Source organism: Pseudorasbora parva, chromosome 20 (assembly GCF_024679245.1).
Source record: "Pseudorasbora parva isolate DD20220531a chromosome 20, ASM2467924v1, whole genome shotgun sequence".
In the NCBI taxonomy this organism is placed as follows: domain Eukaryota; kingdom Metazoa; phylum Chordata; class Actinopteri; order Cypriniformes; family Gobionidae; genus Pseudorasbora; species Pseudorasbora parva.
This window is the reverse complement of record NC_090191.1, coordinates 9,578,418-9,601,058: the sequence shown is the minus strand read 5'-3', so window position 1 is coordinate 9,601,058 and position 22,641 is coordinate 9,578,418. Positions and strand designations below refer to the sequence as shown.

Sequence of the window (22,641 nt, the reverse complement as noted above, 5' to 3'; positions counted from 1 at the left end):
CATGCTGAGAAAAGTCTCCATTTCAAAGCGTACAGCTTCCTTGTGGACGGAGCTCTGAAGTGTAGGATGGTCTCCACGACCTCGGCCGAGAGACCTTCGTCTATGAGCCTAGCCCCCTCAGAGGCCAGGCCCACAGTTTCCACATCTCCGGGCGTGGGTGCAGGAATCTCCCGCCCGCCTGAGAGAGTAGATCCCTCCTGATCGGAATCTCCATCGGAGAGCCTTCCAGGAGAGATATCAGGTCCGAAAACCATACTCGGGTCGGCCAGTTCGGAGCCACTAGAAGTACCTGGGCCCCGTCCCGGCGTACCCTCTCCAGAACTCCTGGAAGCAAGACAATCGGGGGGAAGGCGTACAGAGGCAGCCTCGGCCACTCCTGTACCATGGCATCCAGCCCCAGCGGGGCCGGATGGGTCAGAGAAAACCACTGCGGGCAGTGAGAATTCTCCGCCGAAGCGAACAGGTCTATCTCCGCTTTCCCATAAACCTTCCAAAGGAGCTCCACCACCTCTGGGTGGAGTCTCCAGTCCCCGGGCCTCGGCCCCTGTCTCGACAGGCTGTCTGCTTCCTGATTCAGGGCCCCCGGGATATATACTGCCCTGATTGACAGCAATTTCCCTTGGGCCCACAGGAGGATCCGATGTGCCAATTTGTCCAACGGACGAGACCTCAGACCCCCCTGGTGATTTATATAGGCCACCACGGACGTGTTGTCTGTTCTGACTAGTACATGGTGGCCCCTGAGGTCGGGCAGGAACTGTTTCAATGCAAGAAACACTGCGAGCATCTCTAGCCGATTTATGTGCCAGTGCCGCTGATGTTCCTGCCAGAGACCCTGGGATGAGCGACCACTCATGGTCGCCCCCCAGCCCGTGAGAGAGGCGTCTGTCGTTAGCGTTACGCGACGAACATGAGCCCCCAACACGGGACCCTGAGATAAAAACCCAGGGTTTTTCCACATGACCAGAGCACGTAGGCATCGCCGCGTGACTTTGATCGTGCGGAGCGGATTTCCCCTCGGGGAGAACCCTTTTGTTTTGAGCCACCACTGCAGTGGCCTCATGTACAGTAGGCCAAAAGGTATCACGTTGGACGCTGCTGCCATGAGACCTAACAGTTTCTGGAACCGTTTCACAGTGACGGCTCGGCCTAGCTTCTGTTCTTTGGCGGCTGCCAGGATCGATGCTATGCGTGTTGGCGATAATTGCGCCCGCATAATTACCGAGTCCCAGTTCACACCTAGAAAAGTGGTTCTCTGAGCCGGAGAAAGCACACTCTTCTTGGCGTTCAGCCTCAACCCCAGCTTCGACATATGGGCGAGAACAGCATCTCGATGCTGAACCGCCATCTGCTCTGTATTCGCTAGAATCAGCCAGTCGTCGATATAGTTCAGTATGCGGATGCCCTGTAGACGCAGCGGCGCCAGAGCTGCATCCACACACTTGGTGAACGTGCGGGGTGACAGTGCTAGACCGAAGGGAAGTACACGATATTGGTATGCCTCTCCCCCGAAGGCAAACCTCAGGAACTTCCTGTGATGTGGAAGGATGGAGACATGAAAATACGCATCTTTGAGGTCTATGGTGACAAACCAATCCTCCGATTTGACCTGCGCTACAATCTGTCTGAGTGTAAGCATCTTGAATTTGAGCTTGGCCACCGAGCGATTCAAAAGCCGCAGATCTAATATCGGGCGTAAGCCCCCATCCTTCTTCGGCACGATGAAGTAACGGCTGTAAAAGCCAGACTCCCTGCTGGGAGGGGGAACCCTCTCTATAGCCCCTTTTTGCAGGAGTGTCGCTACTTCCTGTGCCATTACCAGAGCCTGCTCCGGGCCCACCTCTGTAGGTAGGACACCGCAGAAAGGAGGTGGCCGACTTTTGAATTGAATGGCGTACCCCCTTTCTACTATCTGCAGGACCCAACGAGATATATTTGATAGACGTTTCCATTCGTCTAGAAAATCTACTAAGGGAACCAGCCTCTCGAGGCTGGCCTCTGGTGTATTTTGAGCAACAAATGCAGTGCCCTGAAGCGGCGGACCGGCAGGGAACGACTGACTTGACTGCTCGGGGACCCCCCAGAGGGGGTGCGGACCACCCTCGGGTGGCCCGCGGAGACCGACTGCGCCCCGGCATTGCGGCGGGGTTGGCAGCACGGCCCCCCGAGGGTGCCGTAGGGAAGCGGGTACCGTTGGCAGGGGTAAACACCGCTTCCCTACGGGGGGAACCACCCTCAGCGTCCTGACGCTTCTGGCGTCAGGAACGCTTCGACGAGGCCTTCTTGGCGATCAGGACTGTCCGCAGATCAGCCCTGCCCCTCGAAGGCCTCGCCTGAGAGCGCCGCCCCTCGTCCCCGCGCTGAGGGGGAGCTCGAGCGGCGACGCTCTGCTTTTGTTGCGCCCTGTGAGTGGAGCTCGTACTCGGCTTAGGCTGCCTGATGTCAGCGGCAGCCCCAGGGACCTGGACCCGGAGAGGGAGAAACTGCTTTAGCGCCGCAGCTTGTTTCTTTGACTCCTGGAACCTCTCGGTGACAGTGTGTACTGCGTCACCGAAGAGGCCACCAGGAGACAGCGGCGCGTCGAGCAGGAAGCTTTTCTCCCTCTCCTTGATTTCAGTGGGGTTGAGCCACAAATGCCTCTCCGTAGCCACCAATGCTGCCATAGAGCGGCCAACACATCTGGCCGTCTCTTTGGTGGCCCGGAGAGTAAGATCAGCTGCTGTTCTTAGCTCATTTATGACATCACCCCCCACTTCATCACGTCCATCTAAGTCCCTGAGCAGGTCAGCCTGATAAGCCTGCATTATAGCCATGGTATGCAGGCATGCAGCAGCCTGACCTGCCGCCGAGTACGCTTTGCCCACCAGTGCCGACGTTGTTTTTAATGGTCTGGTGGGCAAAGTCGGGGCCTTCAGGGACGATGCCGAGGAAGGCGAGAGATGGCTCGCGAGCGTCTCTTCTACCTTTGGCATCGCCCCATAACCGTAGTGCTTCAGCCCCATGATGTTGCTGTAGACCGAAGTCTGAGGGCTGAACACACGGTATGATGCCGGTCTCCTCCATGATGTTGCCACCTCGGTGTGCAAATCATGGAAGAATGGCAGGCCCCGCCGCTGAGGTTCTGAAGCGCGAGCGGGCAGGAATCTTTCATCTAATTTGCTAGATCTCTTTCTTCCTGCCTCAGATCTTTCTACGGGCCAGTCAATATTTAATCTGGCCAAGGCTCGCGTTAGAACCTCAACGAGCTCCTCACTCGCAGGGGACTGAAGTGGCGAATCTTCAGTCGCGATGCTCTCAACGTCCACCTCCTCGGAGCTGGATAGTTGGAGCACCGGCGGCTCTCTCGGGGGGGAAGAAACCGCAATGCGTGCTTCCAAGCCCCGAGAAGAGCCGCTGGATGGAGCAGGTGAGGGCAGAGATAAGGCAGCGCCCGTCTCAAACCCCTCTGCAACATCCAATTGTGAACCCCACGACTGCAGCCTCCGCTCTGCCTCGGCAGCAGCGGGACCAGAGCCGCGGGGAACACGAGCCGAGGCACCCTCCTCGAAGAGTGCCCGGCGGGAGCGCAGCGTTCTCAGTGGCATACGCTCACAGTGCTCGCAAGCAGCCCCCTCGAGGGCTGCCTGGGCATGCTGCGCTCCCAAGCAGGCAACACAAAGAGAGTGTGTATCCCCACTCGTGATGTAGCGTGGGCAGGGATGTACACACCTCTTGAACTGACTGCTTTCACTCGCCATTTCTCTATCTATTTATTTTCTCTTTTTTGTAAATATATAGGAATATTTAACAAAGGGTGGAAAAACTCTTTCAATAGACAGACAAAAACACCAAATAGACAGACAGGTTCACACAGATCGCTTGCTGAAGGCTCAGAAGCTAGTTCCTGTTTGTTTTCACGGACGTTTTATAGCTTCCGGTCGATGACGTCATCACGCCGACGATCGATCTTTTTTCCGATGGAATGGTTCTACAGGCGCTTCACGACGCATTAACGCAGAGGCGTTCTCACAGCGTTTCGACGCAGCTCGAGTTCCCCGAAAGGGAATTAGAATTCCCATTATATATATATATATATATATATATATATATATATATATATATATATATATATATATATATATATATATATATACAGTATATTTGTGAGTTTAATATCAAAAACACCTTATATGGTTTGATATAGTTTGTTCAAAATGTCCATTACATTCACTTATGTGTTATCTTACATATAATCAAACACAAAACACAGAGTTTATACTTTTCTTAATTCATCACACATCAGCTTATTTAAATTCACTAGGACATAATACAATCAACCGCTTTTGTGTTAAAGAAAATGTGCTTCTTTTTGTCAAAACAGACATTTCTGTCAGTTTATCAAGCGAATTAAAAATCTGAATAATACAATCTTAAACTTTACCAATTCTTTCAGTTTGCACCATCTCGTAACAGACAAAAACCTTCAACTAATCATCTTCTCCCAAAATTCTATTTTCATGCAATGAAAGCTTTATGTGTTCTGCACAATCTTAACCATATTTTTTTTAAATATTTTGTTTGCTTTTAATGCAAGCTGGCAATAGTCTTACTTTACCTATATAAGGACCTATTTAATAATCTAACCCTAAAGAGTTTTAGAATCATCTATTTTTTTTAACACGTTTTGTATAACTTTATACTGTATAACGGAATATTTTGTTTTAAAAGAAATAGTTGTTTAAAATGTACTTCTGTGTAACCCGGCTCTTGCCATGATATTAGAATTGGCTGCTGACAATTAATTCTTTAAACTAGTACATTTCTATAATTTTGGAGAACTGGAGATTATCAATTCAGTAACCACACTATAAAATAGGTAAGCTTTTCAGAATTTTGCTTTAGCAATAGCATACTTTTAACAGATTTTTTTTATACCTATATTGCAAGCTTTAATCAAATTGCATTATAATATTCAGACCTTCAATGTGGCTTATCAAAACTTTTGCAATTGTTGCAACTACTAAAATTGTAGCATTAAAGGTTGTAATGAACCCTCAAATTTCTTCAATTAATGATTGAAGATTATTTTTCATTTTACAATAATGTATAGTGAGAATCCCTAGTCTATTATATCAATAGATTTTCCTCTTTTCAATTTACATGTACCTGGAATATTTTTAAATGATCAGTAACTGATTAAATCGAGATCTATAGCAATACTCAGTCCTATAGTTTTCTTCAATCAAATAAAATCATTAAAAACACCACACAAACTGGTCCATCTTTACCAGGGTGACTCTTTGCGAGCCGTTGTAATAGGCTTTCCCTAGTTGGCAAGGGTGGTTTGTTACCAGCATGTAACCTTGATTGGGTTTCTGAGGCTGTTTGGTGTAAGATGAGATGACAATCACAATCGCACCCCCATTGTTTCGTATTGGTGGAGGAAACTATTTCCTGGCTGCTGTCACCTGTAAATGTAGTCCTTAAGCATTTTTGTTAGTGACAACATTAAATCATCTGCTTATCTGGCTGGTCGTCCTTTTTGGTGTGACCTGTGGGACTTTCATTTTAAAGGGTTAGTTCACCCAAAAATGAAAATTATTTAATTAATTACTCACCCTCATGTCGTTGGACAGCCGTAAGACCTTCGTTCATCTTCGGAACACAAATGAAGATATTTTTGTTGAAAGCTGATGGCTGAGAAAGGCTTCAGATAGGCCTCCATTGGCATTCAGTACATTCCCACTGACCCACTCAGATATTTCCACTCACAATACCCATAAAGGCACTAAACACATCGATACAAAGTCCATCTCACTACAGTGGCTGTACAATAATTTTACAATGCGAAAGAAATAGTTTAAAAAAAAAATCTAAATAATGACTTTATCCGCCAAGTTATTGTCTTCCGTGTAGGTCTCTGACGTGAACTCACACGATAGTGGTGCTCCTCTTAGCTTCCGGGTCATGTATTCGGACGGCGGATCTGTGTCATATTCTTGCGCATGCGTCGAGTTCATGTCAATAACTTGGTGGATAAAGTCGTTATTTTGATTTTTGTGCGCACAATATCTATTTTCGTTGCATTGTAAAATTATTGTACAGCCACTGTAGTGAGATGGACTTTGTATCGATGTGTTCAGTGCCTTTATGGGTCTTGTCCAACGACATGAGGGTAAGTAATTAATTAAATAATTTTCATTTTTGGGTTAACTAACCCTTTAACAGTAACAAAACAATATGTTGGCTTGAGCCCCCGCCTCTTTCAAAGTGAAAGTGCCCCTTTCAAACTCACCGCAGTGCCCCGCGAACAGGATTTCTACCCTGAGTGTCGCTAAAAATGCATCTTTCAATTTAAATTTGATATTCATAAAGCTAATCTTTGTCTATACAGAATTGTAGCGTGTAAAGGTGAGCCACAACCTCAACTTCTGCCCTTGCGCATTGCTTCCATGTGCATTGATATTAGTTTTTCACAAACTAATGCAATACGAGTAGGTTTGAGTGATCTCTCATGTCTCATTATACAGTTATTATTTCAGCCAGAGCAACAGCGGGAGCACAAAGACAGAAAAGAGGAGTTTCGAGTTATACGAGTTAACCAGTATATATGTCATTATAACTATATAACTAATTGTGGAAAAAAATGTTTTGGTGTATTTGCACCATTTAAACACAACACACACAGTTTATAGCCACAAACATGGAAAATAGCAATAAATTAGAACTTTGGAACCTTTACTCTAACGCCGCATTCACACGGGGCGTAGGCGTTAACGCTTCCCATTTACTTTGAATGTGTGACATCATCCGTTGCCGAACTGAATTGTGGGTTCTGTTGGGGCGCTTCACTCGCGTTGCAAGCGGCAGACGTTGAAGATTTCTCAACTTTTCAAGCGCCAGCGCAGGCGTCATCCAATCAGATCGCCGTTTGCAAATATCCTACAGCAGACGCTAGCCAATTGCGTTCATTACTGCTCCGTGAACCATCCAGACGCAGCTCCTGGACCACTACGTGATATTCTTCCCGCTGTCTGCGCTTTTTCAGGATTTATTGTACTTAACAGCTTCGTGCACCTTTGTAGTGCACTGACAACAACTACACGGGCAATCACACTCACACATACAACCAAATCGGCATCCATTTCGTCTCAGACTAGCTGTCATAAAAAGGCGCTTTTTTTGTGTTGTGTTTTGGTCCAAGCGGCAAGTTAATGTGATTGGCTGTTGTCACTATGACGATCGCGTCAGCAGTTTTAACATCCATCCCCTCATTATTATCCTCTGTTATAGACTCATTGGATGTGGTCTCTCTGATCAGTGCTGTGAAAGTTTGTCTTCAGCTCTACAATCACCAAATAGCTATTTGAGAGAGCTGGACCTGAGTAACAATGACATCCAAGATTCAGGAGTGAAGCTACTCTCTGTGGGACTGATGAGTCCAAACTGTCATCTGAACATACTGAGGTTTGACCTTTACATTCACTATGTGATGTGCATAATCTATCATTTTTCAACGTATTACTGGCTGATAAGTTAGAATATTCAATTATTATTGTGTCAATAATTGTGTTATTTTGCAGTATTTTAAGTGTTCTGGTGTATTTGTATGCTCGCTAATTATAGATTATCTCATTGATAAGTGCACAGGTGTGACCTATATAACACAATGTGTGGCCTATCATGTTGTAGTAAATCTATAGTATGTAAAACACTCCTATATAAATCAAATGTAAACTGTTATGAATGATTTGTTACTATGGGTGCAAGGGTTCCAATACAAAAGGATTTGTGGCTTATTTGTTGTATAAGATTTATTTTTCAAGGAAGGTATGTAAATGTCAGTCAGAAGTCAGTTAATTCTGACATTTTAATTACTGAATCCTTTGTTTCATTCAGACTTGCAGGTTGTCGATTGACTGCTCAGTGCTGTGAAAGTTTGTCTTCAGTTCTACAATCATCAAACTCCCCTCTGAGAGAGTTGGACCTGAGTAACAATGATCTGCAGGATTCTGGAGTGGAGCTACTCTCTACTGGACTGAAGAGTTCATATTGTCAACTGAACATACTGAGGTGTGACTTTCACTTCTTCACTATACTCAAATATGTGTATCATGAAGTGATCAAATTTTATTTTAGATAAGCATCATCTGATAACTGTAACAAAATGACTATTTTAATAAAATGTTATTTTGTAATGAATAAACATTTGTGAGATGAGTAAAGAACCCAAGTGACTGAGCAGGTACCTGTAAGAGAAGGCAGTGGGACAGACTGGGAAGAGGTTGACCGATTCAACGGTTTTGCCGATTAATTGGCCCCGATAAGTGATTTGTAGAAAAATCGGTTATCGGCAAAAATCCACACCGCATGATGCGTCCGTTGCTGGAGCGGCTGAGAAGGGTGCGTTGTCATTACACAGTACGAGAGCTCTGAGAAGGATCTGCTGGCATTATATAGCACAAGAGTGGCCTCTAGATGCGGGGGGAAAAAATCACTGACACCTTATATTCATGTTTATATTCACACGTGAGGCTACACGCTGCACGGAAACGCTGCACAGAGAGCGCTGATAAATCAGATGCGCGTTTAAAACACGACGGTATGAATACTGAACACTACAGTACTTGTTGCCAAATCATTATAACGTAATTAATTTCTTGACTAGATGCTAAATTAACAGGTAAAGAACAGCATTGTGTATGTTTGTCGACGAGGCTGAGAAATGACGCTAAAAAATTAGCAGTACCTCAAGCAGTTAAAACAATGTGATAAAAACACGCAAGTCCTACCCAAATGTTGCATATAAAGTTAGTGATGTGAGAAAGCAAACTGTATCGTCATGCTGCCGACAGAAACAGAAACAAAGCAGAAATGCTTTTGTTTTTATTAGATAATCTCCTTCTAAAAAAGCAGACTGTTTAGATTTGTATGAAATGGTAACACTACCATAAGATTCCATTTGTAACTTTAACTAAGGTTAATACATGCTATGGAAGTATTTTTCATTGTTGGTATGTTAATCTCAACATTAAATTGAGTTTGAATTTTTACTTTATCGGGTAACCTTGGTTAATGCTCTGTATGAGTTAACATGAATAATCAAGAATGATCACTCTAAGACTGGGTATGCGACTCGCTGCACAGCAAGCAGAAAGGAAGAGGTAGACTTGAGGTAGGAATGGTAACAGAGAGAAAATACACAAAATAAACAATAGGTAAACCTAAGTTAAGAGCAGACTAAGGGAAATCAGGACAAGTAGAACTGACTAGGTAGACTGAGCAAAAGACTTAGACCAACTGAGAAAAAGCATACGGCAAACCCAAAACAAACCTGGGCTGCTCGACAGAATGATAATTGTACAACCTTTACATTTTGATCTTTTGTGAATAACCTTATTTGTCAAAAATGTATACGCTGTTTTTCCTATATAATCAGATTCAAGGACCAGAATAAATTGCTGTGTATATATCTTTTTGAAATATTTTTATGCAGGCATGTTGTTGTTCCCTAGCTAGTAATGGGTTTAAAACAACCCTGTTACATGACAGTGGACCTTAACAGGGTTATGACAGGATTATTAGGTTAAACTAGCCTGAGCTTGACTGTTGTGTTTTTCTTCCTTGGACAAGACAAAATATTGAACCCTAATTTTTTCCCAACAAACCTGCTCAGTTGAAAATCCACTAAACTGTAGAAAATGGGTTGGCAACTCTGGCCCTCAAGATCCACTTTCCAGCAGTGCTTAGCTCCAAAAATAATAAAACATGATTAATAGAAAGCTGCAAGCTTGCGAGTTTTATCAGGGTAGGAGCTAAACTTTGCATGAAAGTGGATCGTAATGACCAGAGCTGTCAGCCCTGCTGTAGAATATACATTTGTAATTATTTTTGCAGATCAGTGTGAACGGGGATCGTTTTGACAATATTGTTGTCTGTACGCAAAATGATTTTTTTTTTTTTTTACTACATTGTTGTAATGTAAACATATTCTTTATCTCATTGGTTTTGACATGTTCCTGCTTAATTTTTGTTTAGATTGGCCATCTGTAATCTCACTGGTCAGTGCTGTGAAAGTTTGTCTTCAGTTCTACAATTATTAAACTCTTATTTGAGAGAGCTGGACCTGAGTAACAATGCCCTAATGGATTCAGGAATAAAGCTACTTTCTTTTGGACTGCAGAGTTCAAACTGTCATCTGAACATACTCAGGTAATTAAGATAAATATTTACACTGATACAATTAAATGTGTAACTTTGGTGCTCTTGATTTCATGGAAGCTTGTATATCACATCAGAACCCAGTTGCTTTATTTGCTGTAATCTTGAACTGAAAACTTAATTTAATAAATTGTCTTATTTTTACTCTGGGATGCTCTGACACAGCACACAATGTATGAAGTGCAATAATATCACCATAACGTCTTTACACACCAAATTATAGTATAAAAAATAGTATTGTGTGTGATGGAGAAGAAGCAGAATACAGTAAATTTAAATAGTAATGCCAATCAGAAGATAATTCAAGATTAGCCCTCAGACACCTTTCATTGCAGAATTGCAATCTTCATAATAAGTCTTTTAAATAATGCCTTATTTTAAAAAACAGTACTTGATGTTCTGACATTTATCACAACCATAGTTTTGATAGGAAAAAATAATACATTTACTTCAACAGCTTGCTAAAGTAACATTAAAAGGTGCAAAGAATGCTGTTAAAATACATAACACTTTTGGAACAAATGTATACCCAACATTACCACACCATATACCATATATAAGTTATCAGCTCATTAGTTGTGACTCCAGAACCTGATTAGAGTGTGTCAGTGTGCAAAAAAATGTGCACTGTGGGTAGGCCTGCAGGAACATGGTTGGGAACCAATGCATTAAGTGATTCCTCGTATTATATTCCATTTTTAAGTATTTGACATCTAATATTTCTTAATTTTGAAAGTTTAAAAGTGCTTACATTCCCTGGAATTAAATTAATAATAATTTTTAGATTTATATTAATTTTTAAAATTATTATTTTTTAAATGTTTCATTATTTTGATTATAGCAACCACTGCAAAAACAAATATAGATACACAGATAGATATTTAGAATGTCAGTGACATGAGAAATATGTTATTTTGTTCAAACAGTTACAGCATACATATTATTTCAACGGATGCAAAAACATTCTGATATGAGCCTTAAAATAAATATATTATAAATAATGATATAATTATAATAAAATATATTCTGTTTCATATACATTTGTGTTGTGAATTCACTTTAACTAAGTGTACATTTTTATTAATTTTGTGACTAAATGCCTAGCAATGTAATTTTTCACACACAAAATCCAAATACAGCCCACTGTAAAACATCCATAAACAACTGAATTTAACACTCATAAGTGGATACTACAGTGTAGTCCTAGTCCTGTAAATTCTCACATTATGCATGTGGAAATGCTATATATATATTTGTACTGACAACTTGGAATGTAACAGTGAAACTACAATCAGACTGCATCTCAATTTTGTATGAGAGAGAATGAGCAATCCACATTCAGAGTACACAGTATTAAAACTGTAAAAATCATATAAATAGATGAGTGATTATATCAAACATTATTTTCTTGCCCTTATATTTTTTGAGTTTAGAAACTTTCAAACTGATTTTATACTGCTTGATTGATTTCAGAAAAAAACCTAAAAGCATAAGGATTTGAGGAAAGTGTAGTTCCCTCTGCAACTAAATCAACCAAATAGATCACTATTAGTGGTATCTAATTTACATACTAATGTCACTAATACTGTTGCTGTATGTATTTGTAGATTGTCTGGCTGTATGGTGACAGAGAAAGGCTGTGGATATGTGTCTTCAGCTCTGAGTTCAAACCCCTCACACCTGAGAGAGCTGGATCTGAGCTACAATTACCCAGGAGATTCAGGAGTCAAGATGCTGCATGATACAATGAGCAATCCACGCTGCAGACTGGACAAACTCAAGTATGTTTGTTTATGAGTGTGTGTTTACTGATTGCATCAGATGTTGCAGCAGAATGTGACACTGTGTGTTTTATAGTGTGGACCATGGTGGAGAATTCAGGATTACAGCAGGACTACAGAAATGTATGTCTACAATATCTCTCTCTCTCTCTCTCTCTCTCTCTCTCTCTCTCTCTCTCTCTCTCTCTCTCTCTCTCTCTCTCTCTCTCTCTCTCTCTCTCTCTCACACTCACACTCACACTCACACTCACACTCACACACACACACACACACACACGTGTTGTAGTCGAGTCACCAACTGTCGAGTCCAAGTCGAGTCTCGAGTCCCAGTGTTCCGAGTCCGAGTCACCAAAGAAGAGTCCGAGTCGAGTCACCATTACCTGAGTTCGAGTCCGAGTCGAGGCTCGAGTCCCGTGTTCGAGTCCAATACTTTAAATTATCATTCATTTCATGATCCTTCAGAAATCATTCTAATATGATGATTCATTATTAAAGTTGGAAACAGTTCTGCTGCTTAGTATTTTTTCATAACATGTGATACTTATTTATAATACTTTGATGAATAAAAAGTAAAAATAAAAAAATAAAAAAAAGAAGCAAATGTTTTAAAAATAGAACTCTTTTGTATAAACACTATACACTACTGGTCAGTAATTTGGGGTCAGTCTTTTTTTTGTTGAAATAAATCAATCATTTTATTCAGCAAGGATGTGTTAAATTGATAAAAAGTGACAGTGAAGGAGATTTATATTATTTGAAAATATGTTTTTATTTTGAATAATTATTTTGAACCTTTTATTCATCGAATATATTAGGCAGCAGAACTGTTTCCAACACTCATATTAAATCCTCATATGAGAATGATTTCTGAAGGATCATGATCACTTAGGACTGGAGGAATGATCCTGAAAATTCAGCTTTTATCACAGAAATAAATTATAATTTAAAGTATAATAAATTGAAAACAAAATATTTTAAATTGTAATAATATATCACGATATTACATTTTTTTTTCTGTATTTTTGTCAAATAAATGCAGGCTTGATGAGCAGAAGAAACTTCTTTCAAAAACAATACAGTAATGTGTCCAAACCTTTAGCCTGTACTGTATGTAGACAAATACATTTGAAAGGATTGTTTATTGCTGCTTCCATAGACACATTTATGTATTTTACAAACTATAAATGTATTATTTTGCTATAAATTATATGTATTTAAATATCTGAATGAATTCTAAAATAAACATAAACAGGATTAAGCGCTGAGCGCGTCCGTCTTTGGCTCAGCGTCAGCCATTGCAGAAAGCACAGTTTGAATCTGGCAGTTATGTCCCGTCACTGTACATTCGCTTCACTGTACTTAGACATCGTTGACGTCTCATGTCAAATAGGCAGACATCGCCCAACCCTAGCTTCCTCTGTTTATTATCATATATGCATTAGTCAATAATAGTTTCTGCATTTTCCTAATGACAACATTTAGACCGCGAATAATGCAGGAGAATGCGGCGTAAAGTGAGTGACGTCAGTGAGTGTGTGGTCAAGCAAGGAGAGCGAGCGGTAGCAGTGTCTGTGAGGGGAAAAAAGATCACGGTTCACGGCTGGTCTTGGAGCCCGAAACAGGAAAAGTGTAACATCTTATATCAAATTTTATAATCTATTTAGTAGGAAACAACGTAATTCATTTGATGAATCCTCAAGTCCGATTTTATATATCCTTGAGACTCGAGTCCAAGTACGAGTCATCAGTCCGCGAGTCCAAGTCGAGTCACGAGTCCAGAGAACGGAGTCTCGAGTCGGACTCAAGTCCAGAGAATAAGGACTCGAGTCGGACTCGAGTCCGAGTCCAGGACTCGAGTACTCCATCACTGACACAAACACACCTTTTGTGACTGTTGTTGTGTTATAAACTTTCTCTCTTCTTGTGTTCAGATGCCTGTAATCTCACACTGGATCCAAACACAGTAAACACTGAACTTATTCTTTCTGATGAGAACAGAAAGGTGACATGCTTGGAAAAGTATCAGTCATATCCTGAACATCCACAGAGATTTGATGAGTGTCCTCAGGTTCTGTGTAGAGAGAGTCTGTCTGGACGCTGTTACTGGGAGGCTGAATGGAGTGGAGAGGTTGATGTATCAGTGACATATGAAGGAATCAACAGGAAAGGGTGGAGTGACACTCAGTTTGGACTCAATGAACACTCCTGGAGTCTGAACTGCTCTGATAACAGATTCACTGTTTGGCACGATAAAAAGTCAACTGACATACGTGTCCCTTCAGGCTCCTTTAAAAGAGTTGCAGTGTATTTGGATGTGTCAGCTGGTACTCTGTCTTTCTACATTGTCTCTGACACACGCACACTCACACACTTACACACATTCACCTCCAAATTTACTGAGCCTCTCTATGCTGGATTTTGGGTTTACCGCTTGAACACCACAGTGTCTCTTTTTTAATTTTGAAAAGCTGTTGGGCAAAAACAGAGATGTAGCACATAAGTAAATTAAATACTTTATAAATCTTTAACACACAAGAACACACGTATGTTGGGTTGCTGTGTTTTATGGGGACTTTCCATAGACATGTTTTTTTTTAATGTTGTACAAACATTCTATGTAAAAAAACATACTTCAGTAAATTTATAAGCTGTTTTCCGCATGGGACCAAATATTTGTCCCAACATAATCATTTCTAACCTTGTGGGAGCATTTTAAAACCCACAATGTAGAGAATCGCATACACACGAATCACATACAGATACCCGGAATTACATACGCATACGCATATATAAAATGTGTAATAATTCCACTTAAACAGTGGGTATTGTTACCAGGGGCGTGGGACTGGGGGGATAAAGGGTACTGAGTAACCAGGGCCCAAGGCGGGGGGGGGGGGGGGGGGGGGGGGCCTTAGAAGTCAGTTTTCTATACATACACATACATGGTACGGGGGCCCAGCAAGATGGTTTGTACCCAGGGCCCAAAATTTGGTGCTACGTAGGGTACTAAAGTAGGGTGGAGGATACCTAATATCTTTTCTCCTGTTTAATGGTTAGTTAGGGAGTGAGGGAAGTTATCTGTTGTTTTATTTGTTTTTCTTTAATGTAGGTAATTTAATACTTAATTCCTTTTAGGTAGAGGTATTTTTGTTTTCTTTTGTTTAGGCCCTCCTCCCGAGGTAAAGTTTGTTCTTTTTGTCTTTTTGTATTTATGAATGGGCTTTATTTCAAGGGAAATTTATATTTAAATTTGTGATCACTGCTTGGTAACAATAAAAGGCAGAAACACCATTTCAGAATTGAAAAGTTGTTTGATTATTTGTTACTCTGGGTCTGGAGAGCTGGAGAACCTCAGTCTCCATCTTTTTTTGTTTGTCGTTCCCTATTTTCCCCTAGATTAAGGGAAGACGTAACAATACGATTGTACATGTATCTAGAATTTGTAACAGTTACATCTATTTTCTAATCATTCAATGTAACATTCTTATGGAGTGCTCTTAAAATAATATTATCGGGGCACTGGAAACCACCAGAGGCTTCCCTAGGAAAGCCGGGAGTTGCTACTACTGTGTTTTTGGCTAAAAAGTTACTGAATTGATTTCAAGTCACTGAATCGTTTCGGATCATATCGTTCTAAATGAACCAATATCGTCCTTAAATCGTATCGACAACCTCAAATCGTGATATGAATCGAATCGTTGTTAAAACGAATCGTTACACCCCTACTACTGTGTCTTGTGAACCGAAGCTCTCTGGCTCTTCCATTTAGACGAGAGTGCACCGAATGTAATGACTCAGGATTATCTGTTTTTATTGACATTTTGTAATTTTTATGCATGATGTTTTTATTTCTTGTAAATCACTTTGCATTACTATTTTGTATAAAATGTGCTATATAAATACACTTGCCTTGTCTACTGTCAAATTAATATTTTATTAATGCTAGAAATGCTTGTACTGAAATACTTTTAAATACAGTTTTTATTATTTATTTTGATTGTTACATACATATTTGCTGTTGTTGCTGTGGAGGTAGTCTGATGAAAATTTTGTCACATTTGATGTCACAAATTGCAGTCTTGGTTTAGGTCTGTTTTAGGCCCTAACTTGTTTTAGGTCTGAAAGTTACAATATTTTTTATTGTACAACATACTTTTATGCAGGGGTGATAAACTCTGGTCCTTGAGGTCTTCTTTCCTGCAGAGTTTAGTTCTAACCCTAATAAAATACACCTGATTGTAATTTTCAAGTAATCCTAAATAATTTGGTTAGTTGGAGCCATGGCTGTGAGAATTAGGGATGTTGCAGCACCACCTGCTGATGGCTGCATCACTGCATTGGAATTGAAGATGTTCCACCTTTATTCTTAAAATGATTAAATATTATTACATTTTTATATTTTCTCAAATGTAATTTGTGACTGAGAAATAACTATATTTCATTGTCATTGATATCACTTTGCTAATATTAGATAAATCAAATGAGAAAATAAGCAAGTCGTTAAACAGATAAGTATAAAAATGGTTGTCAAAGACAATATCTGATTTTTTCAAAAACCCTCAAGATTCCAAAAAAGCTAGAATAAAAGCAAATTTGCTCAGTTGATGATGTCTCCCATCATCTCATAAATCTGCTTACTATGATCAGCAAATGAGTGTGATGTTAATGCTTACAGTAGGACAATCTGAACAAATGAGCCTAAGCACTCTGCCCTCTAATCTTTGTAACACCACCAACAAATCACATTGGTGCAAGCAATACGAGCTGAAGTGTGGATCTACTTTAGCCTGACAAGCCAGACCCACATCAAGATGTTTGGTCTGGAAACTCACCATTGACAGGGCTCAATCCGAGGGGTGGGATAAACGGTTGTCTTTCAAACTCCCTCTGCGCACGATAGGAAAGCGCTACACCAACCGGAGCAACGACGGTGAAGCAAAGCTCGCTGACTGATTAAACATTCACCGTATCCGGTCGGCTAAACTCCGAACACATCTTCCCTTTTTAAAGCCCTATTCGGACTGGATTAGTTTAACATGGGGACGTGGGGGTAAATTAATTATAACCAGAGGTTCTCTGTGATTTTAGTCCCGTCCGAATGTGCCATCTCGGTAATCATTACGGACAATGTCAGTAAAGATTACCGAGACTTTTACCTTCTGTAAAAAGGTCCGGAAAAATTACCTCAGGTAATACTAATCCCGTTCGAATAGACCTGCTGTAAAAATGTATGGTAAAATTCCGTCATTGCCTGTTTAAAAGTTAAAAAAAGAGCACATTTTGCGACCTTGGAGGCGCTTGAAGCATTCGGTTGCGTTGTAGGTGGTGGGACAAATCTGTGGAAAATGTCCAGTATTTTCCGCATATCATTTAAAGCAAAAAGAAGATCAAAAGCACTTATTAGAGGCACAACACATTTTAGCTCTAGGAAAGTGTCTATTACCAACATAATCCAATCAGAATCGTTAGACTGGACCTAACTGTTTATTAAAACACACATATATATTGGAGACGGAGTTCAGACTGGCGCTCAGGTTGTGTGTTTGCTCACATTATAACGGTAACGTCATACGCACATGACGTCAAGGAGGTGCGTAAAGCAAGTTACTCCTCCCACTTCTGCTAGTTTTACTGAGATGTCTTATCCTGTGCGAATTGGCCATTGATATTACAGACATCCTGAGGTAAAATGACTTTACCCCCATGACCCCATGTTAAACTAATCCAGTCCGAATAGGGCTTAAGAATGACTTCAGTGCCGTTCTTTGTTCTTTTCTCAGAGAAAAGCTTAACTCAAGTCTTCCAGAGTCGCGGTCAGAGCTGATTCGTAAGACCGCCGCCATTCGCCAGTTTCTGTGTTTACTAGAAGCACGCAAACGCAACTCGGCTGTCGTCATTATGGCCCCGCCCACGGACTCTATACATGATGTGATTGGGCCGTCCAGATTTTGGGGAACGCAGCTCAGAATGGTATTGAGAGTTCCTAGACAACACTTGTGGGCAAATTAAATTTGCTGCCGCTAGGGTGCGTCTAGATTTCTAGGCTAGATCTACTTGCAAATATGTATGTATTAAATCATGGCATCCTCTAACAATGCACACTGTCCATGTCCACAGAATTGGAGCAGATTCCAACTCAAGGGCTGTGAAGACCTCTAGCGTGGGTCTAACATGAGTTTAAGTGTTCTCAAAAACACTCCCATTAAAATCACGGAAGCTGACGACACTGGGACATGAATCTTTTGTACTAATCTGAATGCTTCTGATTGGCCATCACACTCGACAGAAACATGTCAGATTGGTTATTATAATGCTCAGCACTGCAAAAGGAAATATGATGAAATGCAGCAGTTGGGTAGCCTGACAAACAAGACCCACATCAAGGTGTTGGGTCTGGGAAAACACCGTTGGCAGGGTTCAATCCGAGGGCTGGGAAAAACGGTTGTCTTTCAAATTACCTCTGTACACAATAGGCTAGCGCTACAACCAGTCAGAGCAACGGAAAAGGTGGTTTAAGCCCTATTTGCATGGGATTAGTATTATCTGGTGACCTCTGGTGATTTGTAATAATTGCAGAGAATATGTGAATCGGCCATGTCTCTAATTTGTAAAGTAAAAATTCCTCCGGAAATTACCTACCATATTTCGCCAAACAACGAGGTCCTATGATAATATTAGTCCTGTGCGACTCGGCATCTCTGTGATTTGGCCAGGATTAGGCGGATCGTATATAATTTTTCCAATGTTTTTATTTCCTGTGCGCATTTCTATCTTTATCTTTCACGAAAAATGGAGGCTGCATTCATAATGTGCACCATCATGAATTCCCATGCAGCCACACAGATTATACTTTCACTTTAGAATGAGTACCAATTTGGGAGCAAATTGCTTGAAAGGTGTGTTTAATTCTTTTTTAAGTCTTGTTTAAAGGTGTGTTCTTAATGAAAAACAGAACAGAACAGTACAAAAACAAGCTCGCTTAAATGGGCGCTTTTACATTTAGCTTTGAAACTGAATCTTCCGCAAAGAACAAGGAAGCCTCCGCAGTAGAAACCATGACAGGTCTTTCAAATAAATGAGACTGTCTGGCATAACCCTGAGAACCCTGGAAGCGCTAATATTCAATGCAGAATCACAAGGTATGTTAGTTGTATTGTTAGATGTTTTAACATCCAGTAACAGTGCAGAACAACCTGATTTTCATTACAGACATGTTGCCCGCTGCTTACTTCGGTTACTGAAATATGGTTTATTTGTACTAACCCTGTTTTCATGCGCTCTAACCAAATCTGTTGATGTCCTCGTGTCATATGTCTATAGTAAGGGCTTTGGTTTTACCAAATCTTTGGTAACTTGAGAACTTAAGTTAGTGTTGCTTGGTCTTGATAGCTTATTTAGGTCTTGACTGTTAAAGTAATAAGTAATAAAATGCTGCAAAGCTACTCCATACTCCATATACTTATTAACAAACTTGGCAACACTGTTGTCAATGTAGCCATCAACTGCATTACTCTATATTGTAGATTATTACCACACAAAAAAATTCAAATAACTTCTTTGAATTCTTTCAGGTCATCATCAGATGTCCTAAACAAAAGGTATGCGAGACTGAGGATTCATTGATGGTGAAACATAAAGTACAAAAAATGGAACGTGGTGGTCAAATTAATCATAAATCATGAGGAGCTTCTACAGGAAGTGAAGGTCGTCCTCCTTACAGTCATTGCAAGTGAATGAATGCAAAACACACCACAGTCAGACTTTCATGTTGTGGAGGTCTTCACCAAAAGATTTGAGTTCTTTCTCAATTACCAGCCTTCATATCTAGAAAATATGTGTGAGCTTTGTATGCATCCTCACGTGTGAAAGTTGTTCTGATGAGCCTCGGCTCATCCTGCTGTTGATTATTTAAAGGTGTCATGAACTGCCTCTTAAAAAATGTTCAACTAATGATGTTTGTGTGGTTTTTACATTCAAAAACATCATAACTAATAAGTAATAGGCCATTTTCTATACTTGTTTTGAGGCTCTCTCCAAACGCACTTGGAAGTAAACGCCCACAGCTAAGATTGGATAAGATTTGCATATTTAATGAGCTTAAACTCCCCCGTAGGGGTGTAAAGAAAGGTTTAAAAAAACGATTCGATTCGGCTGAAATAAAACAGTCACACTGATTTAAATTTTTGGCTTAAAAGTTACTGAATCGATTTCAAGTCACTGAATCATTTTGGATCATATTGTTCTAAATGAACCAATATTGTCCTTAAATCGTATCGACAACCTCAAATCGTGATACAAATCGAATCATTGTCAAACGAATCGTTACACCCCTACTCCCCTGTCAGTTCACATGAGAGAGGAGAGATTGAGGGAGAAGCGGCAACCAGAATGATTCTCTCGACCACAGGGCTCATAAAAGTCTTTATCAAACAAACACAATGATTTATTTCTCATCGACCTTTGATTGATTGGACTGTTATTTTTATATTACACATAGCCCGCAAGATCGGACGATATAAGTGCGAACTGCGTGCACACATACATGTTCGGCGCGCGTGCCTCCCTTCAGATGTCAAGAGAGAGAGAGAGAGAGAAAGATAGAATAACAGAACAAGAACAGAATATAATGAGATTCATCGGCCTGCCAGGCTTTGCGAGCCCTGGTCCATACGTGTCTGAGTCCAGCGTGCCAAAGGTTTGCTCTGTTAGACATGTACACATAAGAACAACGATCTATAACAGTGCAATACTATCACATATAAAAACATGTTTTACTCACATAAGTGTGTTGCACCATTCCTGTCGGATCCACATCCAGCATCGACCGGAGATTTGTTTACAAACTATTCCGCAGTGAAATGAAGTGAACATGTCTTCCCCACGTGAGCTGGAAACAGTGTTGTGCAAGTTACTTCCAAACTGTAATATATTATAGATTACTTATTACTGCTATTTTAAAAGTAATTCTTTACATTACAATATTATTGTTTTAGAATTGTAATGCGTTACATTACTCCTGTATTACTTTTGAGTTACTTTCACCGAAATAACTACAGAAGTAGCTCTTAACATTATAAAATGTAGGCTACCAGAGAGCATTTTACATCCAGTAGAAGGTGATATGATGAAGCATAATGACATGGGCTATCCAAGCTAACAATAAAGCAAAGTAAATGCTCAAGACAATGCAAGAAATAATGACGATCCAATTTTGTTATAAGTAGGCTATTGTAGTGGTAAAGTGATTATCTGGCAATATCTGGGAATAGCTTAGGTCTGTTCATAGAGACAACAGAACTGTGTGCAAACTCTTATGACAATATGCACATTTGTTCTTTTCTTATTGTGCGTCATCGATAGTTATTTTGGTTTTAGACAAAGGTTGTATTTGACTAGCTACGTCCTTGTGCTTATCTCTGATAAACTCTAAGCAATGCGCATCGATCTCGCAAATGTACAGTAGAGATGTGACGGTGTGGACATTTTCCCACCGGTTAATCAAAGTGTGATGTGACAACACTGTTATCTGGGCTGTATTACTGTAATGTATTACTTTTGTAATGCGTTACTCCCAACACTGGCTGGAAATTCATTAAAAATAAATGAAGTATCACACATTCCTAAGAATGACGCACAGGACCGTTTGCTGAGCCTGATGTATATAAAAGCTTTTCTTTGACTAACAAGGAAGTTTTCAGCTCTGAAACTTACAGGATATTCTTATATTACCATGACCTTTTATATATCAAAAGCTCAAGGGAAAGTTGATTTCTCAATTCATCATCTCTTTACATTAGCACAGGTTAGACAGATATGGATACCGATTGTTGTAGGTTTCCACCCGATCTGGGAGTCGTTTTGCTGAAGCCTCTGCTCCCTGGGAATGTTTTCGGTCTAATTATTTCTGATTTGTTGCATTAATACGAGTGTTGTAGGCCATAATTAACTAGAGACATCACTGCATACACTACAAATGTTGGTGAAAGACTAGTACAATATTGGCTGCCCATTATTTAATTATCAAGCAGCATCTGTATCAAGGTTTTTACTCACGGCACATTTACAATCAAAAGTGAAGACACCGCGCCACAGGCCCAAACCAACGGTCCAGCTGATCGAGTGTCAAACACTGTGAATATTAAAGCTCCACTGTGTGATATTTTCCCCCATCTAGCGGTGTAAAGGTATATGACCATCCAGTGAATAATAGTTTCTGTTTCTCTCAATTCTGATTTCGTTTTAACTCCTAGATTTAGTCCAAGATTAACATGGCAATCCCCCTCTTATCATTCGACACGGTGCCATCGAGTGTTAAAACGCGAAAGGCGAAGCTTGAATTTATGGGTGTGTCCCTCTTTGGCTAATGTACTTTCAAGATGGAGGGACAACATGGCAACCAGCATTCGAACCCCTCACCCGTATGTATTTTCAATGGCATATTATAAACTTACGAGAATACTTTATTACTTGAAAGAAGTAAATATACATTATTGAGCACATATATTTTTGAAAGAAGTGTTTTAGCTAAGAATAAACTAAAAAAGTTACACAGTGTAGCTTTAACAGTTAATGAACAAACAGACACTGCGTTGACACAAGAGCAGCAAAAGACGAGGTAACAACACAAATCTGCTGGTCTAGTCCAACAGCATGTCTCGTA

General features: G+C 40.6%; 1 protein-coding gene across 1 annotated transcript in view; it reads left to right on the top strand.

Moving 5' to 3' along the window:
* Nucleotides 1–14,860, top strand: part of LOC137049212 (NACHT, LRR and PYD domains-containing protein 3-like) — a 34,049-nt gene extending 19,189 nt beyond the window's left edge. Inside the window, exons 4-9 of the mRNA XM_067427675.1 lie at nucleotides 7,273–7,446; nucleotides 7,879–8,052; nucleotides 10,018–10,191; nucleotides 11,808–11,981; nucleotides 12,058–12,104; nucleotides 13,913–14,860. Of these exons, the coding sequence (XP_067283776.1) occupies nucleotides 7,273–7,446; nucleotides 7,879–8,052; nucleotides 10,018–10,191; nucleotides 11,808–11,981; nucleotides 12,058–12,104; nucleotides 13,913–14,439 (1,270 nt within the window). The 3' untranslated portion in view covers nucleotides 14,440–14,860. The remainder of the gene's footprint in view (nucleotides 1–7,272; nucleotides 7,447–7,878; nucleotides 8,053–10,017; nucleotides 10,192–11,807; nucleotides 11,982–12,057; nucleotides 12,105–13,912) is intronic.
* Nucleotides 14,861–22,641: the final 7,781 nt, after the last annotated feature.